Raw genomic sequence first — 26,609 nt, forward strand, 5'->3', positions numbered from 1 at the left:
CTTCCGGCGGTGCCGCGTCCCGCCCGGCAGCGGGCAAGGACGGAGGGGTCCTAGAGCCCGCGGCTCGGCCGGAGAGGAGGCGGGTGGGGACTTGCGGGGTCTTCGTGCCGCCGGCAAACAAACAAAACAGAGAACGGGAGGGACGTGGAGCTGCTGGGGCGAGGCCAGAGGAGGCCACGGAGATGCTGCGAGGGCTGGAGCAGCTCTGCTCTGGAGCCAGGCTGAGAGAGCTGGGCTGGGTCAGCCTGGAGAAGAGAAGGCTCCTGAAGGGGAGACCTGAGAGCAGCTCCAGTGCCTAAAGGGGCTGCAGGAAACCTGGAGAGGGGCTTTGGACAAAGGCCTGTAGGCACAGGCCAAGGGGCATGGCTTTAACCTGCCAGAGGGGTGATTGAAATGAGCTCTTAGGCAGAAGCTCTTCCCTGTGAGGGTGCTGAGGCGCTGGCCCAGGGTGCCCAGAGAAGCTGTGGCTGCCCATCCCTGGCAGTGTTCAAGGCCAGGTTGGACACAGGGGCTTGGAGCAAGCTGCTCCAGTGGAAGGGGTCCCTGCCCGTGGCATGGGTTGGAACTGGGTGAGCTTTAAGGTCCCTTCTGCTCTTGGCAGGGGAATCGTGTTTTGTGTGGTCGTCCCTGCCATGGTGTCTGCCCGGCAGGACAGAGTAAGGTTGTGGAAGCTGCAGGTATCGGGCAGCAGTATCCCATAGACGGCACAAGGCCACTGGTGGTACAAAGACACCGGCTCCAGGAGGTGGCAGGTTCTGGCCCCGCCCACCCCGCAGTGGCCCCGCCCCACCGCGCGCGGCTCCCGCGGTGCATGCCGGGCCGGCGGCCCTTACCGTGGCGCTCGTGAGAGATGGCGGTGTCGGAGCCGCGCGCGGGCCGCTGGCCGCCGGCGCTGGCAGTGGCGCTGGCCGTGGCTCTGGCCTGCTTGGTGCTGCAGGGATCGCTGCTGGGCGCGGCGCTCGGCGCGGCGGGAGCTTGGTGTGTCATGCGGACCGGCCCGCCCGCCCCGCGCTTGCTCGCCTCGCACCCGCCCGCACGGCGCCCGTACGGCAAATCTGCCGCTAACGGCGGCTCGGCCGCTGTCACCGTCCGTGCTGAGAGCACCGTGTCCCGCCGCTACTACCTCGAGTGAGCTCTGGGGGGAGGACGGGATCGGATCCCCCCGCCGCTATCTGTGGCGCTGACCGTTGTATCTCCGCAGGGTCTCGCAGCAGACCGTGCACCGCCGGTACCCGCTGCCGCCGGACAGGAGCCCTGGGACCGTTTTCCTGCCGGTACGCTGGGACAGTCAGATGCCCAGGGGCTCGCCATGGGCCCGACGCCCAGCTCCGCTCCGGAGCCCCGTGACTGTTAAGGTTGCCGGCCTGTCTCACTCTCCTGCGTGAGTACGGGGAGGGGGGAACCGGGCCCGGGCCCGCGGCGTGCGCGGGCAGCGCCGGGAGAACTTCACCTTGTTGGGACCGAACAGGGGAGATCCGGACTTGGGCCCTTTGGCCCTGCAGCAGCTCCCGGGGGCGGCAGCCCGGTAGTGTGTGACCCCAACCTCCCGGGGAGGCTGCACGAGGAGCCCGGCCCCCTTTATGGGGGGAAAACCGAGCACTGGTGGGGGATCTCGCTTTGTGGATCGCAGCTTGCCTAATGCCCTGCACTGCTTTGCTTTGACCTACAGCTTGACACAACAAATCTTAGCTAGGAACTTCCAGGACAAAAGCAGCCCAGACCCCTGCGCCAAAGAGACTGTGCTCAGTGCCATCAAGGAGTGCAGGAAGAGGCCCTTGCAGAAGGAGGAAAACCAACTTTTGGGAAGTGATCATGACAACAAGAGGAGGTAATGAGCCAGCAGTCCAGGTCACTGCCAGTGAGTTGGGAAGGTCTAAATGGGGCTAGTGCTTCAGTAGTGGCAAATGGGATGTGACCAGGAGTGGGTGGAAAAATGCTGCTGGAATGAACTGCAGAGGGAAGCACAGCCCATCACCCGAGCCTCTGGGCTGTGTAGGGAAATCCTCCTGGACTTTGTTTTGCCGTTGAGATTAAAGGGATGTGGTTTAGGGTTTTGTCTGGGCAAGCTTGTGGGTCAAGTGTGTTTTCCTTCACCTTCCCTTCCACCCTGCTGGGGGTGGAAGAGGCTGGGATGTGGTTTGGGTAAGCCTGGCTGTGCTTTAGCTGGTGGGGGAAGTGGCTTTTGTCATCACAGGGATCCACAGACTGGGGAATGCTGGGATGCCCTGCAGGCTCATGGTCTCTATCCTTCAGTCAGCCCCAGGCTTCCAGGAGTGAGGGGATCCCTGAGTCTTTCTTCCCCAGGTGGAAGCAGTGCCCTTTAAGCAAGCCATGTGCTTCCTTTGTGCGCTGTAGCTTGCAAAAGGAGGTACAAATGCAAGGGTAAACAAGAGAGACTATGTCCTGCTTTTGTTAGTCCAGGTCAGTGGCCTCCAGCTCTGACCTCAAGGGAATAAGGGCTCAGTGTCTTTCCCAGTGCTCTGGGAAGAACAAGGTGTAAATCCTGGGTGCCAAGCTGTGTGGAGCCTTTCTCTCTGCCCAGGCATGTTGCTGCCTCACCATTCTCCCCTCCTGGTTTTAATCCTTGTGGACACGAAGGCTGTTTCTCTTGTGCTCCATGTATGCTGCAGCCGCCTGCCTGGGCTGGAGAAGGGGAACTGCAAGAGAAAGTGCAGAAGAGTGGCTTGGGCAGTGCCTGGTGCATTGTCCTGCGTGCTGCACTGTGGCTGCTGCTAGAGGTGCCCCAGAGAGTGCAGTGGGACGAGTGGTGGTTCAGAGGGCTCCTGCATGGCAGAGCCTGCCCTTCCGTCTGCTACTGCCAAGCTTCCCTCTGCCCTCGAACCCTTGGCTTGGCGAATCTGCAGCCTGCAGGAGCCGAGCAGGACAGCAGCAGGATGGGTGCACAGACAGCATAAGCTTGGGGTTTTTTGCATTATTTCATTTCTTACAACGTGCCAATGTACAGCTCTGCCACAAAATCCAGTTTGGAAGGCATTCATGTCTGGCAAGCATGCAGAATGAGTTTAGGCAGCAAATCCTGCAGTCTCTGAGGGCAGAAAGGAGCCAAAGTCACCTGGGGAGCTCAGGGTCACCCATGCACTGGGACCAGCATGCTCGGAGCTCTGTGGAAGCACTTGGGCTAAGTGACAAGGCGGATCATGCACCTCCAGCCCAGCTTCACAGCAGGTTTGCTGTAGGGCTTTCAGACTTCAGCTTTTGACTGAGTCATGGTAGGAAGGGGGTCGGTCAGCTTCTTCCTCCCAACATTCTGGGGTACTGGTTAGGAAGAGGTCAGAGATACGAGTTTCAGAGGTCAGGTCTGTTCCAGAAACAAGCTGCTGAGTCTCTCTGAAATATTTTGGCTTCAAAGAATGGATTTGACCAGCAGGCAGCTGGTGCAGGTGCCGGTGCTTGGGAGGAGGCAGTTTGGGTGGGAGGCAGTGAGGAGAGGAGCAGGTGTAGAAAGAACCTGCAGAAGGATGCGGATGGGGGAGAACTCTGTCCTGAGTATCGGGTGGCAGGAAAAAAGCAAGGTTTGTGCTTTCCGGTGCTGAGCCTGCCTGGAAAAGGGTCCTCTCCCTGCGCTGGGAGCCCTCCGCGCTACCACAGACTCGTGCCCTCTCTCCCGCAGGCGCTGTGGCAGCAGTGAAAGTGGGCAGTTGGCTATAAAGACACCAGAAGCAAATGGTGCCCCTGCCTCTCTTGTACCAAAGTAAGTACTTTGGGCCAAAAGCAACTCTGTGAGCTGGGCTTGGGGAGTCCAAAAGCCTGGGTGTTCTGGGAAGGGTGCTTGCCTTTGTCCTGGGGAGCCCAGCTTTGGGGAGATCATGAGAGCCTGTGGCTGTGCCTTTGGTCTGTCAGCCCGAGCACAGGCGGTGGCTCTAAGGGTTGTGCTGCTGCTGAGGCTTGTTTCCAAGTCCTGCACTGTAAGGAGTGGGGTTGCTTTCCTCCACCCACCCTGCATTGAAAGGACCTGTGAGGAGCTCAAAATCTGTGATCTTCTCCAGGCCTGAGGCTATGAAGAGGGACCTTGACTCACACCACCCAGAGGAGTGCTCAAAATCGAACATTTCTTCTCCCAGCAAAACATACGCTGCAGGCATCCCAGGTTCTGAGCGCAATGCCATCGCCAGCTCTTACAGCTCAAGCCGGGGACTCCCACAGGTAGGAAATGTCCTGCCTCAGGCAGCCCTGCAGCCCAGCGTGCAGCTCTTTTCCTGTCCCCGCTGTGCCCTGGCCAGTCTGCTGGGGGATACATCCAGAGGAAAGGGAAAGGCAAAATCTCTTTAATGTGCGGACACCTTTTCAGCTAGAGGCAGCAGCATGTGTGTGAGCCCTGTGTTCCACTTGGACGTGGGTCTCCTCAGCACCTGCTGAGCTGCAATGGCCAATCATGCCATTCCACGATGGCTGAGTCATTGCTAATGGAGCTCTGCATCTGTGCTGGGAAAGGTTTTCTCCAGGGTGGATCAGTAGGGAAGGGTTTGCTCTGGCTGGGCCAGCAGTGTCTTTCCTCTGCGTCACCTTGGTCATAAAGAGCCTGGAGGCCGCTTGCTCCCAGAGTGGATTCAGTTTGGGGTGCTCAGACTTTGCCCCCCATGGACGTTCTGGAGGGGAATTGAGCAGCGTTGAAGCAAGAGAGGCTCTGGGCTCGGTAGCTGGTGCCTGGGAGATGGGATTTATTCTGTGGTGAGCAGGAGAATAGGAGGCTGTGCTCCCCTGAACCAAATCCGTCACTATTGGTCTCTCTGTGTTACAGGTGAAGAGAAGGTGTCTGAATGTGTCCCCACAGTCCAGCACAGCATCCTCCTGCTGCGAGATGCCCGAGTGGCCTCTTAAGAAAGGAAGGTAATGTACTGCTCATCTGGCAAGCGCCTGCTTGTCGATGCCAGCTGGGAAGAAAGCAGTTGCCTTTCCAGCCATGGCAGTACCTAAGTCCTGCTCTCCAGTGAAGCCATGAAACTGCAGGCTCTGAGACACAGGTGCTGGGTCACCCAGCTGCGGGGAAGCCCTGTTGTGTCCATCAGCATTCCTGCAGCCTTGTTCCACTGTGGTCCTGGTGGCAGCGCTGGCTTGCACCATCCCTGCCCTGCTCCCAGGCTGGGTCACAGCTGGAAGGGCTCAGATTGCTGCAGCGCTGATGTTGCTGTGTGGCTTTGGCACGTCCTGGGTCTGGCTGGTTGCCAAAATGCTGCAAAGAGGCGGCCCCTGATTTTTGCCATCTCCTCAAAAGCAATTGATGGGAGCTCCAGGAAGGCTGTAATGTAGTGCCCACCTGGGCGTGCAGGCCCTTGTTCTGCTCTCTCCTGGCTCAGAGAAGGACCTGTCCTTGTCCTCACTAAAAGCGACATAGCAGCTGCCCTGCTGACAGGGTGGGTCCAAGCCAGGGCCCTGCGAGTGGCAGCGGCTCCCACCCAGGATCCCTGGCTGCTGCCCTGAGGCTGCCTGAGCCTGGGCCCTGGGTAGGGGAAAAGAGCAGCTCCTCTGCCTGGAGCCACGCTCCGGCTGCTGCGGTGAGTCAAGGCTATTGCCCTGAGCTCTGCTCTTTGGTAAAGGCAGCAAAGAAACACAGCAGGGATGGTTGTGGGAGTCCTTGGCTTGTTGGGTCTCATCCTGCTCCCAGGGGAGGGGGCCAATCCTGGGGCTGACCCTAACTGGCTCTCTCCCTCTTGCACAGGGAACGGGAGGTGTGGCATTCCAAGAGCTGCACTCCAGTAAAATTGGACAAGGCTGTGCAGATGGAGGAAGGTGAGTGTAGGTGGGGCCCAGCCCTGTGCCAGGGTTGGACGGGCCACTGGTGCGGGCCAGCAGCGGGACACGAGGTAGCTCAGGTCTGCAGGTGGGATGAGCTTGAGGTGTCCCCTGGAAAGGAGGACCGTGCTGGTCCTGGGGCAGTGGCGTTTTCTCCCGTGTGCCCAGTGTGGATGGGGTCCTGTGGCACAGTGCGAGATGTGGCCGGGTCTGGCAGTTTGCGTGGTTTGTGGCTCGGGTGGGCAGCGTGCAAGGAGCGTCTGTGGAGGTGGGATGGGGCCTGGGGCCCGTGGAGCCCCAGCGGGCTCTTGTGACAGCTTCCGCGTGGATCTCTTGTGGCCAGCTGCTGCCCCAGGGCATCGCAGCCTTGTCCGCGGCTTAAGGCCGTGTCCCTGGCTCTGCCCTCCAAGATGGGCATCCAGAGAGGAGTGAGAAGGGAGAACTGCCTTGGTGCTGGCCAAACGCCCTGCTGGGAGCTGCTCCTGACTTGTGTCCTCCTGTAGCTGTCGAGAGGGCTGAGCAGAAGCGGCGGCAGTCCCCAAGCCCACCACCATCACCGGGAAACGGAAGACCGCGCAAGAGGAGCATCTGCCTGCTGGTGCCTTGGGATAATGAACCTCTGGTGCTGGTACGTCGCTGTCTCGCAGCCTCTTTTGCCCTCCTCTGGGGATGGAATGTGCTCAGTGCAATCCCTGCAGGGCTGTGGGCAGGCTGACCTGCCTGCCTTGGGGCAGGAGGTCTCGTCCTTGCCTGAGTGGGAAGTGGTGCTCTCCCCTGCCCCAGTGTGTGGTGGCTGTGCATGACTGTGCTGCCCACTGCCGGAGCAGGTACTGGTCCAGGCAAGGGTGCTGTGCCCTCAGCGCCAAGCCGGGGACCAAAACGAATGGGGACCAGAGCTCTGCGGTGGCTGCAGCAGAGCCACGGCTTCCCAGCTCTGGTGCCAGCCTGCTTCCACACCTCCTTCAGAGCGGCTCTGCCGGCTTCCCTGAGAAGGAACTAAGCTACTGCTCTCTCTTGGCAGCCCCCTGCGCCTGACCCGGGCTACCCCATCACAGAGGAGATCATAGAGGAGGAGAGGAAGGCAGCGCAGCAGCGGTTGCGCCGACTCTTGCGGCCTAAGGCTGGTAAGGGCAGACTGGGAATGTGAAGGGCACGGCAAGGAGGAGACAGCCGTGGCGCGGGCTGGCAGGGCAGTGGGGTGCCTGTGCAGCGCAGGCTGAAGAAGCTCCTGGGCCAGTGCTGCCTGGTCCTTGGGTCTGAAGCTCTTAGAGCCTGGTGAAGACTCGGGTGGGAGACCTTGTGCCCTGCAGTCCTCAAGGTGGTGGGCAAGGTTCCCCAGGGCCGGAGCTGTGAGCTGTTCATGTTGGTAGGCGCTGCTAAGGGGTAGTCCCATACAGCAAGTTGTGGGTCCTGATTTCATGCTTGCTCCCAGCAGATGAGGTCCCCAGCACCACTGCAGAGGTTATGCCCATGTCTGGGCCGCTGGCTTGCACCGTTACCTCACCATGGCCTGCTCCTGCTCCTGTCCCAGCTAGCACCAACTCACTCCCAGACAGCCTGCATCAGATGCAGAGCAATGCGGCTGCGCCCATGCTCGCGGGTAAGGAGGAGGAGGAAGTTCAGCAGAGCGGGCCTTTGGCAGAGCAAGAGAGGCACCGTGGTGGCTGTGCACTGCCTCTGTGGGAGGCGGGTGGCAAAACTCCCTGTTCAAATGCTCTGCTGGCAGCAGAGCTGGCAGGTGAGTCTTGAGGGGGCATGTCTGGGGACACCAAGCTCATGGTCCTGTTGGGAGCTGCAGTACAGGGCTAGATATGTGGCATGGGTGCATGTTTCTCCAGAGCCTTTGCGGCATAGGTGTGGGTGCTTGGCAGAAGGGCCATCTCTCTGTAGATGACCCCTGTCCCTAAATAAGTTCTCTCCTTGTTTGCAGACTCCACTGGAGCTGCAGTAGTGTCCCAGCCACTTTCATCAGCTGCCCAGCTGCCTGCTCCGGCTCTGTCGCTGGAGTTGAGTTCTCTGCCTGCCACCTCTGCTGACACCAAGCCTGTGCCTGTGGTGATCACATCTGCCCTGACTGTTCCTCCTGCGCCCAGCGGCACAGCACCTCCTGCATTCACAGAGCTGGGCCAGACGCCCAGCAAGCCTCCCTCCTTCCCAAAGCCAAGCATCCTTTTTGGGACGCCAGACACCACTCCCTCCAACCAGCTGGCAATGAATGCAGGCACTGCTGTGCCTACCACAACCCCTGTCTTCAAACCCATCTTTGGTGAGAGTTCAGCCCACTGTGCAGCTGTTGTCTCCACCACCGTCACCATGCCTGTGAGCTCAGGCCCTTCCTCAACACCCTCTACCACCACCACGTTCAAGCCCATCTTCGGCAGCGTCATCACAGCTTCATCTTCAGTGAACACCTCTCCTTTTGCCTTCCAACCATCATTGCAGCCAGCCTCGGGTGCAGATCTGCCTGCGGCCTCCACAACGACTGTGGCAGGATTCACAGGTCTCCCTAACGTCATCTTCACCACGGCAGCTATGACAGCCACCACCGAGAGTTCCTTCACAGACGCCACCATCAAACCTGTCTTCAGCTTTGGCGTCAATGCGCCCGCCTCCACCAGCCCCACCACCAGCCTGACCATCACCACTGCCACAGCCACCAGCATGTCACAGCCCTTCCTGTTTGGGGGTCCGGCCACCTCAGCTCCCAGCACAGAAATCAGCTTTGCCACCCCAGGGTCCGTGCTCCAGTTTGGAAAGCCAACTCCAGCCACAGTGGCTGCCACCACCACTGTCCCAGGAGGCCCTGCCTTTGGCCAAGTGCCTTCAAACTTGATGGCTCCTGCCACTACTGTGGGCTTTAGCATATTTGGCGGGACCACGCTGACCTCTTCTACCCCAGCCACAACAAGCCAAGTGACACTGAAATTTGGCTCCCCCACTTCAGCTTTTGGCGGTTGCGCCGGCGCAGCTGAGAGCCAGCCACCCACCAGCCAGCCTGCTGCTGGCCCCGGCAGCTTTGCCCCCGCGTTCAGCTTTGGAGCCCCTGCAGCCCAGTTGTCTGCTCAGCCGACATTCAGCAGCAGTGCTCAGCCAGCCTTGGGCACAGCCAGCACCCAGGGCTCCTTCGGCACCAGCAGCACCCAAGCGGCATTTGGGACCACCACATCGGTCTTCTCCTTTGGGACAGCCACCTGCACCACCGCCAGCTTTGGTTCCACCACCCAGACCACGAGCAGCAGCAGCACTGGCACCACCATCTTTGGCACCACCCCTTCTCCTTTCACCTTTGGGGTGACCACCCAGCCGGGACCCTCCACCAGTGCCTTCGGGGTTGGCACGCCAGCCCTGAGCAGCGGCTCCCCTGCCGTGGCTTTCAACTTTGGGGCTGGACAGAGTGGGGCAGCCCTGGCAGCAACACCATTCGGCTCCTCCCTGGCGCAAAGCGCACTGGGTGCACAGAGTCAGAGCACGCCCTTCGCCTTCACCATGCCCAGCACACCCAACAGCAAGCCTGTGTTTGGAGGTGAGTCGGGGCGGATGGGGCTTCTGCGGGGTGAAGGGCAGGGTTAGATTTAGGCAGCAGCTTTCCTGCCGGCCCTGGCTGAGCTGCCCAGGCTCAGCAGCCCTGCGGGGCTGGTGCTGGGGCTGTGCAGAGCCTTGCCATGGGAAGGGAAGGTGCTTCCCTCACTCGCTGCCCCAGCCCCAGGGGATGGAGGGGAATCTGAAATGCTGCTCCTTGCCCCCTCTGGATGCACTGGATGCATCGGCTCCTGTGGGTGCTGAGCCGAGGCAGGTGCTGTGCAGGAGCCAAGGTCTTGCCAGTGCATAAAAGCTACTTGGAACATCTTGGCAGGTACAAATGTTGCCAGACAGCAGTTGCAATCGATTCCTGCTCGCTCTCTGAGGCTTTCCCTACCACTTTGCTTGCGCCCTGGACCAGCTCAACTCCCAGAGAGCTGAAACCCACATGCCGAGTAATTCCTTGATCTAGAAAGACAGAGGCCTTTCTTCCTGCCTGGTCTGCAAATCCTCCTGTGCTGCCCTGCTGGCAGGAGAGCTCAGGGATTACCAGGAGATGGCAACTTCTTGCATGAAAAGGACTTCATGGGTGAAAAGGCTGATCTTGGGGACATCGGTGCTCCAGCCCCCAGGGGCAGAGCTGTGCCTCCTGCAGGTGCTGCCAGCTTCCTAAAGCCAGGCTCTTCCTCCTTTGCCAACCCCAGCTGACAGTGGCATGTTGCTTTCCAGGAACTCCTGCACCCACTTTTGGGCAAAGCACACCTGTCCCAGGAGCAGTGGGAAGTGGAAGCAGCAGCCTTTCCTTCAGGACTCCCAGTACTCCTGCCTCAGGCTTCGGAGGAGTCGGCACTTCCTTTGGTAGGGAGAGAGTTGGTCCTTCAGCCTCGAGGAGCTGATGGGTCGTTTTGCCCTTGGGCTGGGGGATGGCAGAAGGGCCAGGCTGTGCTGTAGGAGCCAGCTCGGGTGGTGGCTGCTGGGCTCTGGGGATGTCGAATCTTCCATTCCCCCTGGGATAGGGATTGTGCCAGCTTGGAAGGTGGCTGCAGACACCTGAGCGACCTTTGTGCTTCCAGGTTCGTCCACCCCCGCCTTTTCTATTGGGGCAGGATCCAAGGCCGGTGCTCGCCAGCGGCTACAGGCACGGAGACAGCATACCCGCAAAAAATAATGGCCAGTGCTGCTCGTCCCCCGCCCACGGGGGCTCCAGTCCAGAGCAGCACCAAGGTGGGACCGGAGAGATGGGGCCGGGCTCCATCTCTGCTGCCAGCAAGAAACCGTGCTGGGTGGCAGCGCCTGAGGTGGTGAACCACGAACTTGTTACTTGAACAGTTCCACAGCCAAGGCTGGGTGAACCTCTGTACGTATCGGCAGTGTTTCCTTCCTGGCTTTGTTTTGCCATGTTTCGTTAGGTGTAACCTTTTCCCCGTGTGCTTCTCCTCACTGAGCACCCCCAGCCAGACCCCACCATGCGGCACGGCAGGCAGCAGAGCCCCGTGGCTGCACAGGGGCCGCTTTCCGGGCTCCTGAGGGGTGCTGTCTTCACCAGGTCCAAAATCTTTCCCCCTGTTTGATCCCATGGCCTGGTGAATACACTCCCTCTGCAGGGCTCCACTTTGTTGCCCTCCCCGCAGCAGTGGAGCTGGGGTTAGTGCCAGCCTGGCCTGGGCCCCCCAGGTGCCATGGGTGACCAGCCCAGTCTCCACAGTGGGGTACGGCCCCTTGCAGCCGAGGATGTGCTGCACCCTGGTACCTCAGCCAGGGATGAGGATCTTTTCTCCCCCCAGTCCTCACTGCTCCCACCACCCCACTCGTGTAAAGCCCTTTCTTGTTTTGCTTATTTGTGCTCCCATTCCCATGCGCTCATTGAATCAATTTTGGAGGAAGAACTGATCTGTGTGCGTGGCGGCATGTTGGTTATGCCGGATTTGCTGTAGGGAGTTTTATTCCTTCAGGGAGCACCCGTCCCTTTTTGGGGGACATGTCCTGGCTAATTGGGTGTTTACAGCAGCAGCAGCATCACTGTGTGGCTGCTGGCGCCAGGGCTTGTCCCTGTGCTGTGGTGACTGAAAGCAGCCAGGGCTGGGTGCTCCAGCCCTGGCAGTCTCTCCCCTCCCCATGTTTGGGTGCTCTGGAGCCAGCTGGGGACTCCAGAGCGGATGGGGATCCTCCCCAAATCCCAATTGTTTTCCCTCTGTGGCTCATCCCCACCCATCTGGGGTTTACCAGCTCCCAGGAGCTGCGGTGCTGTCTCCCCTGGGGCCGTTCAGCGGGAGAGGGGCAGAGGCTGCCAGAGCCAGGGGTCACCCGGGAGCTGCACCCCCTGCCTGTGGTGTCCCCACCACCTCCAGGAGGGCTTTGCTGCCAGGTCTTTATTTTCCGAGATGTGTGAGTGTGTGTGTCGGGTGGATTCTAAATTACAGAAAAAAAACCACTAATATTTAACTGTTTTTTAATGAAATAAAACTTTATTTTTATATTTAAGCTCAATTGCCTTTGAGTTCCTTCAAGCTTGGTTCAGTGAGGGCACAGACCTCGGAGCACTGGTGGTAGTTTTCGGATGTGCTGGCCCCTGCCCAGCAGTGCCCAAGGGACTTGGCTGTGCCAGGGAAAGGCAGCTTCATCCCGTGGACTCTGCTGCACTCCCCAGCCTCTTACAGCATCTCCTTCCTTCAAAACTGGGATGTACATGGATGTGACTAAACAGGTTTTGTTTATTTTTGTTCATCTCCAAGGATGAAGAGCATTCTGAGGGTGAGGGGCTTTCTGGGCCACCAGGACCAAAGTGTCGGTTCTGACATTTCTGTTGAGGATTTTTACTGTTCTATTATTCTAGAAATGTTCTGCTATTGTACTACTATTGTTTTGGTTTACTCTTGTTTTACTGTGAACGTGCAATTTTTTTCCCCTTGCTTTTTATGTCCCCCATTTAAAATAAACAGACTGTGTTCACACCTGCTTGCCCATGTTTGACTCCTTTGACAGAGCACATGGGGCTGCTTCACTGCACATTCTGCTTGTGGGTACTTGCTCCCGCTGTTGAAGTACACCTGTGGGGTTGAACAATACTTGTTCATACTATTATTACTATTTATTTTTCTTTCACTTGTTTTCCTCCACTTTGCCTCTGCTTCAAGCAGTGACAGTTCCCAGGCAAGGCTGCACAAACATGCTGGAAAAGACCAGGAAGAGAGAGAAACTCAGCTCTGGGTCACCCCTACAGTCGCAAGCTTCTCTGAAAGTCCACATCAGGGTAAGGGTTTCTGGGGCAAAACATGGTAAAAGACACCCTTAATCCAGCTGAGTTTACTGATGATGGGGGGTTGTGCCACAGCTCAGGCAGGCAGCAGGGTAAGAATCCCCACAAGCCCCAGCTGAGCACTGCGCAGTCCTAAAATGGTTGTTTCACTCCTTTACCCGCTGCTTTTTCCTCTTCCTCTTCTCGGGAGCTGCTCCTGGCGCTGTTCCCTTGCCATGCTGCAGGGCGTCATCAGCAGGCGCAGGCAAGGAGCTGTGGACAAGAGCAAAGGGCCTGAGTCCCACTCAACACAGCACCGTGGCTCCTGCAGTCAGGCCCCTCCATCTTCCATCTTCCCTCTTCCTCTCCATGCCAGGAACACAGCAGCAGCGCCCTCAGCCTACGTGTGCCACCAGCCCGAGCCTGTCCCCAGACCCCCAGGAGCTGTGGGAGGCCACAGAGCTCCCAGGTGCGCTCTCACCCGGAGGCAGCAGCCCCGTCCCCACGCCGCTCCAGGACAGCCACAAAGAAGCCGTTGGTGAGGGTGTCGGCAGCAGAGGCACGGAGGCAGCTCTCTGCCCCAGGGAAGGCAGCCAGTCCTCGGCAGGGCCAGCAAGGGAAGGCATCCACCAGCCTGCAGCGTGGGACAAGGGTCAGGGCCAGGCTCTGCAGCACCTGCCCTGCATCCCCCCAACACCAGACACACCTGAAGGCCGAGCCCCACTCCTGCAGCACAGCCCCCACCACATCCTCGTTCTCCTCTTGGTGCAGAGAGCAGGTGGAGTAGACCAGGCGCTGCAGAGCCGGGAAACTCAGGGCATGCCTCAGCACCTTGCGCTGGAAGCCGGCCAGCGCCTGCAGCCGCTCGGCGCTTGGGGCAGCCTCTGCCATCGGCACCCGGTTCACCATCCCTGTGGGGAGAGCAGCCGCCGCCTGCGGTCTATGCATCCACAGCCCACCCAGGGGTGGGCGGCCAAAGCCCCCCATGTTACCTGAGCCACTGCAGGATGGGTCGAGCAGGATGTAGGCCACCTTGCTGTACTTGGGGTCTCCAGGATCCACCGTCAGGAAGTCCTGCTGGGCCAGCTGGAAACCAGTGACGCCAGCGCGCGTCAGCATGGTGTTCATGGTGGCCAGGCGCTTGGTGTCCACGTCAAAGGCAAAGATCTGGCTGAAGGCAGAGCCCGGCACCCAAGAGACGTGTAAACATCCCACACGGCCTCAGGAACACGCTGCCCTGGCAGCATCAAGCACCAGCCATTGGCCAGACAGGCAGTGCCCGGGAGCTGCTTCCCCAGGCAGGGCAGGCCTTGAGCAGGGAGAGGGACCAGGGGCTGTGAAGTGAACCCTTGTGTGATCCCACGTCCCCCTGCGCCCTCCCCAGGCCACCAGCCTACCCAGGGAAAAGCGAGCACCACGCAGCCCTGCCCTCACCCCTTGTTCTTCAGGATGGCTGCCAGGTGGCTGGTCTTGTTCCCAGGCGCAGCACAGGCATCGATGACGTGGGAGCCAGCAGCAGGGCTGAGGAGGAACGCCGGGAGGCAGCTGGCCTGCGGGAGGACAAAGCCCCGTGAGCGGAGCGGGCAAGAAGCAGCCCCGGCCCCTCCTCAGCCGTGGGTGGCACTGCAGGGCCGCAGGCAGCCACAGCAGCAGGGGACGAGTCCACCAGCACCCATTGCCAGGAGCCTCTGCCCGGCCGCAGCCTCCCGCTGCTCCCAGAGCTGATCTCAGCTCCTCCTGGGGGTTACAGCCCAGTTCACAGCAATATCCCCATCCAGACATGTGACGCAAGCAGAGCCACAGGGCAGCCCCATAGCTGCAGGCTGCATTCGTGCTCTCTGCTACTGTAAAGCACGAGCACAGCCCTTGGCATGTGGCAAGAAGCTTCCCCTCCACCCATGTCAGGGGATTCCCCAGCCCTGCAGCCTCCTGCCACCAGCTCCTCACCTTGTCCTGCAGAATGATGTGTCCTGACGTATACAGCAGGTTGTCATGGAAGTCTGTCTGCGGGGGGAAAACCAGCAGCTCCGGGAGGTGAAGGTCCAACAAGAATTTCTTCCCGGAGAGGGCCCTCAGTTCTTCCAAGCTGCCCACGAGGCACAGGAAGGATGAACATGCAGTCCTGCCTCATCCTGCCCACACCAGAGCTCTGCAGAGCCCAGGCTGAAACCCTCTTTGTCCCACATCTTCTCTTGCCTTCAGTGCCACACAGTGCAAGGAAGGGCAGAACACAGGAGTGGGGAGTGTGGACACCCCAACCCAAGCATCCTGAGCACCAAGACCGACGACCCCTTGACCCACAGGACCTCATCCCAAGCCCTTGCTGCTCACTGACACCCCAGATGAGGTGGGGCAGCAGGAAGAAACGTTTACCTGGCTGCCTTGCCCAGGTAGGAGTAGCCCTCACGCTTGAAGAAGTCAATCACGTCGTCCACACAAGTCCTCAGGGTGTTGACCCGGACGTAGCGCGGTACCCGGGAAGCTGGGGGAGCCATCCGCGTCACACACGGCCACCCACTGCCGCCACCACAGGGACACCACCGCGCCCACAGGCACACTCACCGCCGGGGCCGGCTGCCTGTGCCGGGGACAGGAGGTCCTCGTTGCGGCTCACCTTCTGCCGCACCTTCAGGCGGGCCAGCTCACCCTCCAGCCGCGGCCGGTGTCGCCGGGCCAGCGCCTTCCAGCGGCCCCCGCACTTCAAGCCCTTGCCGAAGAGCAGGTCGTACACCAGCACCTGCGGGGACGAGGCTGAGCCGGGAACCACCGCCCCGCGACCCGCGACCCGCCGCCGCCACCCCCGGCCCCGCTCACCTTCGCCAGCTGCGGGGACAGCTTCTTCTCGGCCTGCAGCAGCGCGGCGCTGGCCAGCAGCTCCTCCAGCACCGGCGAGTAGCGGAGCGTCTCGGACACCAGCGCGTACAGCTGCCGGACGTGCTGCGGGGCGGTCAGGGGCTGCCCGGCCGCACGGCCCGAGCCCGCCACAACCCCGCACACGCCTCGCACACTCCCGACCCAGGCCCAGGCACGCCCCTCCCGCGCCTCGCCCCGGCCCCGCGCACCGGGAAGCGGCTGTGGTACACCAGCGCCTTCACGCCGCCGGCGCCGCGCTCCAGCCCCTCCAGGACGTCGGCGGCCGCCCTGTACAGCGCCATGGCTCCTGCCGCCCGCCTGCGCACACGCCACTTCCGGCGGTGCCGCGTCCCGCCCGGCAGCGGGCAAGGACGGAGGGGTCCTAGAGCCCGCGGCTCGGCCGGAGAGGAGGCGGGTGGGGACTTGCGGGGTCTTCGTGCCGCCGGCAAACAAACAAAACAGAGAACGGGAGGGACGTGGAGCTGCTGGGGCGAGGCCAGAGGAGGCCACGGAGATGCTGCGAGGGCTGGAGCAGCTCTGCTCTGGAGCCAGGCTGAGAGAGCTGGGCTGAGATACCCATCAGGATGCCGGGGTGGCTGGAAGGGAGCGCAGCCGTGACGGCAGGGCCGGGCAGTGCCGGTCTCCCCAGAACTGGAGATCCTGAAGGAGGGCGCTGTGCTCCTGCAGGGGCTGAAGGGGAAGGTGCAGGTGTAGGTGTGGCCTCCAGGCAGGAAGCCCCCAACCCGCTGGGGCCGTTCCTCAGCAATGGGGGTGTTTCTGAGCTGGCCCTTCCAGCTTTGGCCGTGGTGAGGACAGCACAGAGAGCTGGCTGCACCTCAGTGTGCCCCAGTGCAGCCGTTGTGCTGTGGCTCATGGTTTCATAGGCTGAGAGAGTGGTGTGGGTTGGAAGGGACCTTTGAAGATCATCCTGTCCAACCGCTCCGCCATGGGCAGGGATATCTTCCACAAGATGAGGTTGCTCCAGTTTCAGGTCCTTCTCTCTGCTCATCACGTCCTGAGTTTATGGGAAAAGCTTTACGGTTGAGCTTTAAGGTCCCTTCTAACCCAAACCAGTTTATGATTCTGTGATTAACCACTGCATGGCCATGGAAGGGAAGACTTTGCTCCTGGGAAGCTTAGGGCTGCCCATGAGGATAAGGAACTACAGCATGGCGTTTCTTGTGCCATGTCTTGGAAATGCTCTTGGCATTGTCTGGCATCACAGATAAGTGACTTAAGTGAGACTGACACCAAGCACATGAGGATCGATAGACAAGCAGCAACTGCTGCAAACCGAGAGCTGCTTGGCAAAGTTTGGCTGTGACCAGGAATCAGCAGAGTGGGTTCTGGTGCTGAGGAAAGGTACCTCATGCCTGAACAGCTGGAGGGTGTGAGAACCCTGTGGAAAGGCACGTTTGGGTGCCCTGGTTGGTCTGGGACACAACATGTGCAAGAATATTTGTAGAATCACTGAATGGTTTGGGTTGGAAGGAACCTTAAAGCTCATCTAGTGTTAAGGAATGGCTGCCCGCTCTTCTCTGACTACTGGTGGTACCTCAGAGACATTACTCCTGTAAGCCAGCAAGCCCCTCATTTAGCACAAACTCCATTTATTCAGAGGAAAGATGCAGCAGCAAAGCCCCCGGATGCTCATGGCTCACACTTTTCAGGCAGTCACCCCTTTCCATTGGAAGATTTCTGCAGGCCAGCCGTCTTTTAGGGTTTGGGCTCAGCCTGCCAAACTGGGGACAGGAATTCAGAGGTCAAGGCTGACTTTTTATGCCGCTAAACATTACCCCGCAGTACCACAGCTTCCATGTGAGCACAAGCCTGCATGCAGCTTGCTGCAGCCACAGCCTCATCCCGCTGGCCAGGTTATGGCTTCGTGGGTTCCTCGGGGCAGGATGGCTCTTCAGCACCTGAGGGTGCGTGCTCGCAGTGGGCACAGGCAGGATGATGGGAGGGGAATAGGGCCCTCGCTCGGGCCAGCACAGGTCCACAATGGGGTAGAGCTGTCCCTGGAACTCTGCCTGGAAGGTGTAGATGGGGCTGAGCTCATCAGGGTTGTCAGCATTGTAGAAGCTCAGCTCACCTTTCTCGTAGTGCAGGTAGATGCTGATGCGCTGGGGCCGAGTGGCCAGAGGCAGGGTAGCCCATGGCATGCTAAAGGCCTCGTAGACCTTCCCTTCCTTCAGACCAATGAGCCACATGCCATTCTCAGGAGACTTGCTCAGCTTCCCTTTGCGGCTGACCGTGCCCTTGATGATGCCCACACGCCACTGGTTCCTGGCGCCCACGATCACCTCCCAGTAGTGCTGGCCACAGGAGAAGCCCTTGCAGGTGAGGATGCAATTGCTGGAGTCAAAACGCTTGGGGTTGCTGTCCCGGTGCTGGTAGAGGCCACACCGCACCGTCGTGTCACCCTTGAAGAGCTCCAGGAGAGGATGTGCTGTCACTGGGTCCAGTTTCAGCGTCTCTGGAGCTGTAAGGAAAGCATGTGGGATTCAGGCACCCCAGAAGGCAGGGGTCTCCAGAGCACTGGCACAAGCTGGCACTGAACTGGAAGCAGCTGGAGCATTATGCCAAGTCAGGCTGCTATCGGCATGAGACATGACCAGCCACTGCTCCGGGAGTTCTCCTGAGGCAAGGAGCACGCAAGCAGCGGGCAAGAGAGGCTGGGGCAGTGTGATGGTGGCTGGTCAGCCTGTCCCACACACCAGCGAGGCTGACCACTCAGTGTGCTGCCAGGGGAGCAGGGGCTACCTGATAGGACACGGCGGTGCAGGTGCTTCCACACAGTCATCTTGATGTCATCCTGGTGGAAGCATGGCTTAAAGGACACGGGGCTAAAGATGCCATCGCCAGGGTGCAGGCTGAGGAGCTCTGACCTGGAAAGACAAAGAGCAGCCATGACACAGTGACGGGACGGTGTGTGACCTCCTCTCACCTGGCTGCTGTCTGTGGGAGAGCCACTGGTGTCTCGCCCCTGCTCTTGCCCTCTTCTGGGCTGAGCGCATGGCTCTAGCTGTGACTGTCCATCACAACAGCAGTGTCCACGCAAGGCTGCCCCAGAATTGCTGAGGTGCTCACTGGCCTGGGACCACTAGCCCTGGTGTGGAGCCTGCCATCCTCTTTTGTGCTCTTTGATCCCACCACTCACCTGAACTGGGAGGAGATGTATTTCTGGAAAAGATAAAAGAAAGAGAATTGTGGGTGGACAGAACAGCAGATCTTCTGCATGGTCACAGCTGCACAAGCCTCTGCCCTGGGCTGGAGAGGCCGGGGCTCTCCTCCTGTAGGGAGAGCTACAGGCATTGCTTCTTGTGGAGGTCAGGTTTCTCCCACCAGGGGAAGGCCTGGCTGGACAGACAGCACCTCCATCTCGCTTCTGGTACTGTTTCAACGATGTTTGGTGAGGGTATCCACTGACCAGGGCAGGGCTCAGGGCTACGGGCAGTGGGCTGAGAGCTGGAGAGCTCAGCAGACTGTCACTGCCTTCACTAGCAAGTGCACTCACCTGGATGAAACCAAGCTGACTTTCACTGCTGAGTGCCTCCAGAGAGCTCTGCATCTCCTTAAGCCTCTGCAGGGCGTCTGATGTCTGCTTGATCTGGGACTCAATAGAGGTGATGAGCTGCGTTGCTTTCCTCTCAATGCTCTCCAGAAAGGTGGCCTTCTGCTCGTCAATGTACCTGTGCAACTCCTGGAACTGCTTCCGGATCACCCCCTTGAAGACATCCGCCTCGTTCTGCAGGGAGACAGCAAGCAAGTGGCAGTGCAGGGTGGCCTTGCTCCATCCCCTTCACCTGCTTTTGAGTTTCAGAGGTGCTGCCAGCAATGTCAGTATGTCCCATCAAGCTGCCCTCCGCTGTCTTTCCAGATAAAGAGCAGCTCTGTACACATCCCACTGTCCTCAGCAGCTCACCACCATGGCCTCCCTGCCTTACACCTCTCCTCTGAATCTCCCAGATTTTGATTTCCTGATGTCCCAGCCAGCCTCATCAGAGCCTTGAAGGAGTTCCTGGATCCCTCTGCTCCCAGGGAGCTCCCTGTGTCCTGGGCTAAGGGAGAGAAAATGCAGCTCTATTTCCATTTGGGTTCAGCCCTTCTGAGGAGCCCCACTGGGAAGCTTTAGCCTCTGAAGGGGTGCCGGGAGGTCCCTTGGAGACAGCTACTGCGTGGGAAATGGACGTGACACTAAACCAGGCATGAACTCAAGGTGAAACCAGCTCATTGCTCTGACTGGGAAGCCTGCTCCAAGCAGGGTCCTTTTCACCTGTTTATATTCCCACCTCCAAGGACACTCAGTCATAGAATCATGAAATAGTTCGGGTTGAAAAGGACCTTAAGATCATCCAGTTCCAACCCCCCTGCCATGAGCAGGGACACCTCACACTAAACCATGGCACCCAAGGCCTCATCCAACCTGGCCTTGAACACCGCCAAGGATGGAGCATTCACAACCTCCCTGGGCAACCCATTCCAGTGCCTCAGCACCCTCTCAGTAAAGAATTTCTTCCTTATATCCAATCTAAACTTCCCCTGTTTAACCTGTTACCCCTTCTTCTATCACTACAGTCCCTCATGAATAGTCCATCCTCAGCATCCTTGTAGGCCCCCTTCAGATACTGGAAGACTGCTATGAGGTCTCAATACAGCCTTCTCTTCTCCAGGCTGAACAGCCCCAACTTTCTCAGCCTCTCTCCATACGGGAGGTGCTTCACTTCCCTGATCATCCTCGTGGCCTCCTCTGCACTTGTCCCAACACTTCCATGTCCTTTTTATGTTGAGGACACCAGAACTGCACACAATGCTCCAAGTGAGGTCTCATGAGAGCAGAGTAGAGGGGCAGGATCACCTCCTTCGACCTGCTGCTCACGCTCCTCTTGATGCAGCCCAGGATACGGTTGCTTTCTGGGCTGCGAGCGCACACTGCAGCCAGCTCACGTTCATTTTCTCATTGACCAACACCCCCAAGTCCTTCTCCGCAGGGCTGCTCTGAATCTCTTCTCTGCCCAACCTGTAGCTGTGTCTGGGATTGCTCCGACCCAGGTGTAGGACCTTGCACTTAGCATGGTTAAACTGCATCAGGTTGGCATCAGCCCACCTCACAAGCGTGTCGAGGTCCCTCTGGATGGCATCCCTTCCCTCCGGCGTATCAACTGAACCACACAGCTTGGTGTCATCAGCAAACTTGCTGAGGGCGCACTCAATCCCACTGTCCATGTCACCGACAAAGATGTTGAACAAGACCGGTCCCAACACCGATCCCTGAGGGACACCACTCGTTACCGGTCTCCAGCCGGACATCGAGCCATTGACCACAACTCTTTGCGTGTGGCCATCCAGCCAGTTCTTTATCCACCGAGTGGTCCACCCATCAAACTGATGTCTCCCCAATTTAGAGACAAGGACGTCATGTGGGACAGTGTCGAATGCTTTGCACAAATCCAGGTAGATGACGTCAACTGCTCTACCCCTGTCCATCAGTTTCATAGCCCCATCATAGAAGGCCACCAAATTGGTCAGGCAGGATTTCCCCTTAGTGAAGCCATGCTGGCTGTCACCAACCACCTCCTTGCTGTTTTTCACGTGCCTTAGCATGCCTTCCAGGAGAATCTGCTCCAAGATTTTGCCAGGCACAGAGGTGAGACTGACTGGTCTGTGATTCCCCTGGGTCATCCATTTTTCCCTTCTTAAAAATGGGGGTTATATTTCCCTTTTTCCAGTCGTCGGGAACTTTACCTGATTGCCATGATTTTTCAAATATGATGGACAGTAGCTTTGCAACTTCATTCGCCAGCTCCTTCAAGACCCACGGATGGATGTCATCAGGTCCCATGGACTTGTGTACATTTAGGTTTTTAAGATGGTCTCGAACCAGATCCTCTCCTACAGTGGGCCTGGGGTCTTCATTCTCACAGTCCCTGCGTCCGCCTTCCAAGATCTGGGTGGTGCAGTCAGAGACTTTGCCAGTGAAGACCGAGGCAAAGAAGTCATTCAGAACCTCAGCCTTCTCTAAATCCAGGGTAGCCAGTTCTCCTGATAGCTTCCAGAGGGGGCCTACGTTGTCCCTAGTCTGTCTTTTATTCACTACGTACCTATAGAATCCCTTCCTGTTATCCTTAACATCCCTAGCCAAGTTCAATTCTAACTGGGCCTTAGCTTTCCTAACCTGGTCCCTAGCTTCCCAAACAACATCCCTGTATTCTTCCGAGGCCGCCTGTCCCTGCTTCCACCTTTTATAAGCCTCTTTTTTCCTTTGAATTTTCCTGAGCAGCTCCTTATCCATCCAAGGAGGTCTCCTGGCCCTCCTGCTGCACTTCCTTCTAGTTGGGATGCAACACTCCTGAGCTTGTAGCAGGTGATCCTTGAATAACAACCAACAGTCTTGGGCCTCCCTGCCCTCTAGGGCTGTATCCCATAGAACCTTACTAAGCAGGTTCCTGAAGAGGCCAAAGTCTGCTCTCTTGAAGTCCAAGGCAGTGAGCTTGCTGCACGCTCTTCTCACTGTCCTGAGGATCTCAAATTCAACCATCTCGTGGTCGCTGCAAACAAGGCTGCCCTGGAGCATCACATTTCCAACCAGCCCTTCCCTGTTGGTGAGCTCAAGGTCAAGCATGGCACCTCTCCTTGTAGGCTCCTCTATTACTTGCAGAAGGAAGTTGTCTTCCACACAATCAAGGAACCTCCTGGATTGCTTGTGCCGGGCCGTACCTTCACTCCAACAGATGTCAGAGTGGTTGAAGTCTCCCATGCAAACAAGGGCCTGTGAGCGTGAGGCTGTTCCTATCTGCCTATAGAGCACTTCATCCACAGATTCCTCTTGGTCATGCGGTCTGTAACAGATCCCCACATTAATATCCCCCATTGCTGTTCTCCCTTTAACCCTGACCCACAAACTCTCTGTCGACTGCTCACCCGTCCCCAGACAGAGTTCCATACTCTCCAGCCTATCCCTAACATAAATAGCAACTCCCCCTCCCCGCCTGCCAGGCCTGTCTTTTCTAAAGAGTCTGTAACCTTCCATTCCAACACTCCAGTCGTAGGAGCAATCCCATCATGTTTCTGTGATGCCTATTATATCATATCCCTATAGACATGCACACATCTCTAATTCCTCTTGTTTGTTCCCCATGCTACGGGTGTTTGTATAGAGGCATCTGAGCTGAGCTCCAAATGAAGCTGGCTCATTGGTTGGAGGGCACTGGAATTTCTCTGCATCGCTCAGAGCATTTATTGTAGGTGCTGGCAACTGACTGGGTGTGTTGGGATGAAACAATGCCCCCCTCCCCCAACACATCTAGTTTAAAGCAACCTTGACCAGCCTGGCAAGCCTCCTACCAAAACCACTCTTCCTCTTCTTTGCCAGATCAGCTCCACCAGCCCCCAGTAGACCTGGCCTACTAACTTGGGTCCCGTGTTCAAGACACTCAAACCCCTGACTATGACATCACCCTTTTAACCATTTCTTAACCTGGCCAATCCTCCTAGCTTTTTTAAGGTCCTCCCCTGTATCCTGGAGAATTGATGAAAAGACAATCTGAGCTCCAAAGCCCCTAACCACCTCTCTCAAGGCTCTGTAGTCCTTCTTTATGTTCTCCAGGCTACTTCTATAAACACTGCCAGCACCCACATGGATCACCAGAAGTGGGTAATAGTCCGTGGGACTCACTAGAGCAGGCAGCCTCTCTGCAACATCCCTGATCCATGCCCCACGTAGGCAACACACCTCCCTCGAGACCGGGTCAGGCCGACAGATGAGTGCTTCTGTCCCTTTCAAAGTTGAGTCCCCTACCACTATGACCCGCCTCTTTTTCCTGGCAGCACCAGTAGTGATCTTCTTTACCGGTGCATCAGCCAGTTGTTTCTGGTGCAAGTGCCCTTCCTTCTTAGCCCCCTGGAGGACAGCAAAGCGGTTCTGGGTGGGGACAACAGCTTTAGGAGGCATCAAACCAGCTTTCACCACTGCTCTGCTGGGATGTGCAGTGAGGGTAATATCACCCCTTCTGGAGACAGGGCTGTGCCACCAGAGAGGGCTACATCACCCTTCCCGAAAACAGGTCTACGGTTAATCCCCGAGTTTTGTGAAAAACAAACCGCAGGGAATGGGGTGGAAGATAAGCCCTGTCTGCTATCCCAGGGAAGGGCAAAGGGAAGGAGTAGAGGAAGCAAGCTGGGAGCAACCAGGAGCAGAGGCTGCTCCAGGGGCTGTGTGGGACACAAAGACTCGGGGACATGGGCTCCCTTGACACATGGCACTCACTGCGATGCGGCTTTTGTTGTTGATGAGCTTGCTGATGTGTTCGTCCAGGTTCCTCTTGTAGTGGTGGAGACTGGTCAGCAGCACAGACAGCTCCTCCTGAAAAGACAGCACCTCTGTAGGAGTGACCTCGGTGGCAGCCTCTTTGGTTGCAGGCAGTGCTTGTCAGTACCTTGAGGAGCACATGGCCCTTAAAAGCCATGTTCTCTAAGCATTCTCTAAGCTTTCTAGGGCCCTGCACATCCTGCTGGTCTTTACACTCTTGGTCTAGAAGATTCAGGGTTACCAGAGGCAGGAGAGCGCTCAGAACATGGCCCAAATTTGGGTGTTGCTTGTACTCTCACCAGGAGCACTGTGTCTCTGCTCCCATTCCCAGCCCTCAATCTCACACCCTATGGTGGCTCTGCACCGGGTGAGCAGGTGACAAGTGGTGGTGAGTAGCCACAAGCCAGCAGCAGGCCAGCTGCACCCTCCTACCGCTGGTGCTGGGCAGGAGCAATTTTAGTGCCTACTGCTCTTACCTCCCTCGTACCAAGAGTGGAGGCGACGGGTGGCCCTGTGCCTTTTCATTCCTAGGGCTTCCACGTGATGCTGGGCAGGGGATGCCAGATATTTACTCTGCCTGGCTGGGTCCCTGCCTCCCTGCTTTCCTTACCCCAGCCCTTATCTTCAGACTTTTTTTGATGGTGTTTAAAACCAGTCTTGAAAGGCCCCACCGGCACTCCCTGATCCCAAGCTCTGCTCACCATGGTGCAGCCACTGAAACTGTGGGTCCTCTCAGCCAGGGACATGCTTAGCCTGAGAAACAGCTGCCCCGAGGCCAGGGACCCTGCCCCACATCTGGCTGTGCCATGAGACTGTGCTCCCTGCACTGGCATCATTTCCAGCCTGTCTCTTGAAGGAGAGGGGACATTTGGCCAGCAAACACTTTGGGTGCCCTAACCCCCACCCCAGAAGCTGCAGCTGGCTCTGCCTGCAGACCTTCATCTGGCAGTATGCAGTAGAGATGAGGGTGATCTTGTGCTGGCGGTGGTTGCCAATGGTGCCACACAGCCCGCAGATCACCTCTTGGTCAGCCTCACAGAAGAGGCTGAGGGGATTGTGGTGTGTTGGGCAGGACTCCGGGCTCGGCTCTGTCTCGCACAGGCTCTGCAGTGCCTCAATGACACGGGCCAGTGTGACGTTGGGTGACAAGGCACTGCAGTCCACCATCTGGCGGCACACAGGGCACAGGAACTGCCTGTCCAGCTCCCCAGAGAGTGACACCACGCAGGACTTACAGTACGAATGCCCACACTGCAGCATCAGGGGCTCTTTGAAGACCTCCAAGCAGATGGGACAGAGTAGCTCGTCCTCCAGCTCATTGATGCTCAACCTCCGAGCCATCCTACCACCTTCCCACACAGCAGCACAGACCTGGCCTGGGAAACACGAGTGGGAGATCAGTCCTGTTCCAAGAGCAAGATAAGCAGAGATGAGTGAAGATGCAGCTTAGCAGCTGGGGAAGGCAAAACAGAGACTTCTCCACCCCACGAGCAGCAGTCCAGACAGTTGCAAACTCATCATTAGGCTCCCCCTCTGCTGCGCTCTGGGGGCACTGGTAGATTAGATATCAGGAAAAAATTCTTCCCTGTGAGGGTGCTGAGGCGCTGGCACAGGGTGCCCAGAGAAGCTGCGGCTGCCCCATCCCTGGCAGTGTTCAAGGCCAGGTTGGACACAGGGGCTTGGAGCAAGCTGCTCTAGTGGAAGGTGTCCCTGCCCGTGGCAGGGGTTGGAACTGGATGAGCTTTAAGGTTCCTTCCAACCCAAACCAGTCTTGGGTTCTATGATACAAAGCCTGAGACACAGCATGTAGTTGTGACTGCAACTCACCCCCTTGAAACGCGGTGTGGTCTCTGGTCCCCACAGCGCTCCATGCCCTGGGCCAGCACCCCCATGAGACACAAGCCCAAATCCCAGCCTCTCCCACCAGCCCGGGGCTGCCTGTGGCCCAGCCTGTTTGACAGCTCTAACACGGTGCAGCTCTGCCTCCCCTGCTGCTCTCAGAGCTGTGAGTGTAACTGCCCAGATCTTTGGGCAAGTCAAAGACATGACCTGAAGTTGAAGAAAATAAACACGAAGCCAGAGGCTCGATAGCTTTCCCAGGGCAAGGGGAGGCTATGACCTGAGCTTGGCTTTTATCACACATCGCTATAGGAGCTTGGTGAATCAACGAAAGCCTGTGACCCATGAGACACCATAAAACCCCATACAGGGAAACCAGCTTCAGCTGCTCCCTCCACTCACACATACACATCCCAGAGACTCAAATAACAACCTCCGACTCACTGCACCACTCACATGCCCTGCGCGGCTTCCTCCTGTCCCTGGCTCGGTGCACTGAGCCTGATGGATGTCACTCGGCTTCCCAGTCAAGCTGAAGAGTTTGACCTGGTTGGAGAGCCAGTGAGGCAGGTGGTGGCACCGGCAGGCCCTCGATGGGACGGCTAGCTGAGCCGCTGCCCTCCTGCGGCCTCAGCCCTGCCAGGGACGTCCCTGCTCACTGGGGAGAGCCCAGGCAGCCTCTTGTCCCCTCTCCCACTCCAAGGGTGGTGTCACACCCTCCGGGAGGGCTGCCCTCCACCCCTGCCATGCAGGTATGGGCACACACAGTATCACAGTATCACAGTATGTGAGAGATTGGAAGGGACCTCAAAAGATCATCTAGTCCAATCCCCCTGCCAGAGCAGGAACACCTAGATAAGGTTACACAGGAATGTGTCCAGGCGGGTTTTGAATGTCTCCACAGAAGGAGACTCCACAACCTCCCTGGGCAGCCTGTTCCAGTGTTCCGTCACCCTCACTGAGAAGAAGTTTCTTCTCAAGTTTAAGTGGAACCTCTTGTGTTCCAGTTTATACCCATTACCCCTTGTCTTATCATTGTTTGCCACTGAGAAGAGCCTGGCTCCATCCTCGTGACACTCCCCCTTTATATATTTATATACACTA

At 58.1% G+C, this 26,609-nt stretch overlaps 3 protein-coding genes across 9 annotated transcripts; 1 reads left to right on the plus strand and 2 right to left on the minus strand.

The window, feature by feature from the left end:
* The first annotated feature begins 829 nt into the window (after positions 1 to 829).
* LOC308227315 (nuclear envelope pore membrane protein POM 121-like) lies at positions 830 to 12,573 on the plus strand. 5 transcript variants are annotated; one of them, XR_013958039.1, is made up of 14 exons: positions 830 to 1,128; positions 1,202 to 1,381; positions 1,670 to 1,828; positions 3,632 to 3,712; positions 4,008 to 4,164; positions 4,760 to 4,848; positions 5,678 to 5,748; positions 6,255 to 6,379; positions 6,773 to 6,875; positions 7,184 to 7,489; positions 7,682 to 9,274; positions 10,000 to 10,128; positions 10,344 to 10,627; positions 11,753 to 12,573. XR_013958039.1 is itself a non-coding variant. In XM_080629810.1 (13 exons), exons 1-13 carry the CDS (start codon positions 851 to 853, stop codon positions 10,436 to 10,438), a joined length of 3,366 nt encoding a protein of 1,121 aa, XP_080485936.1. In that variant the 5' UTR covers positions 830 to 850; the 3' UTR covers positions 10,439 to 12,573. The 5 variants fall into 5 exon arrangements, 4 of the variants coding, with proteins under 4 accessions (XP_080485936.1, XP_080485938.1, XP_080485937.1 ...); XM_080629810.1 differs by having other exon boundaries at positions 10,344 to 12,573; XM_080629812.1 differs by having other exon boundaries at positions 7,184 to 7,351; positions 10,344 to 12,573.
* Positions 12,574 to 12,622: 49 nt separating this feature from the next.
* LOC308227316 (28S rRNA (cytosine-C(5))-methyltransferase-like) lies at positions 12,623 to 15,660 on the minus strand (the record flags this gene model as incomplete). Of its 3 annotated transcripts, none has more annotated exons than XM_080629814.1 (10): positions 12,623 to 12,778; positions 12,987 to 13,139; positions 13,212 to 13,416; positions 13,498 to 13,676; positions 13,940 to 14,055; positions 14,453 to 14,591; positions 14,879 to 14,987; positions 15,068 to 15,242; positions 15,320 to 15,442; positions 15,568 to 15,660. In XM_080629814.1, 10 exons carry the CDS (start codon positions 15,658 to 15,660, stop codon positions 12,673 to 12,675), a joined length of 1,398 nt encoding a protein of 465 aa, XP_080485940.1. In that variant the 3' UTR covers positions 12,623 to 12,672. The 3 variants fall into 3 exon arrangements, with proteins under 3 accessions (XP_080485940.1, XP_080485942.1, XP_080485941.1); XM_080629816.1 differs by having other exon boundaries at positions 12,625 to 12,778; positions 13,212 to 13,438; XM_080629815.1 differs by having other exon boundaries at positions 12,641 to 13,139; positions 13,212 to 13,438.
* Positions 15,661 to 17,233: 1,573 nt separating this feature from the next.
* On the minus strand, positions 17,234 to 25,007 carry TRIM50 (tripartite motif containing 50; the record flags this gene model as incomplete). Its single annotated transcript, XM_080630336.1, is given in 7 exon segments — positions 17,234 to 17,259; positions 17,262 to 17,840; positions 18,122 to 18,246; positions 18,519 to 18,541; positions 18,876 to 19,106; positions 23,625 to 23,720; positions 24,603 to 25,007. Coding segments are annotated over 7 exon segments (1,485 nt in total).
* Between the last annotated feature and the right edge of the window lie 1,602 nt (positions 25,008 to 26,609).

Source organism: Psittacula echo, assembly GCF_963264785.1.
Source record: "Psittacula echo genome assembly, chromosome: 15".
In the NCBI taxonomy this organism is placed as follows: Eukaryota; Metazoa; Chordata; class Aves; order Psittaciformes; family Psittacidae; genus Psittacula; species Psittacula echo.

Bases quoted from the DNA above. Each gene is read 5' to 3' on its own strand.
- LOC308227315 (XM_080629810.1), top strand. From the start codon at position 851: ATGGCGGTGTCGGAGCCGCGCGCGGGCCGCTGGCCGCCGGCGCTGGCA. The intron at 4,849-5,677 runs GTAATGTACTGC...CCTCTTGCACAG, and splicing joins TGGCCTCTTAAGAAAGGAAG to GGAACGGGAGGTGTGGCATT. The intron at 7,490-7,681 runs GTGAGTCTTGAG...CCTTGTTTGCAG, and splicing joins GCTGGCAGCAGAGCTGGCAG to ACTCCACTGGAGCTGCAGTA.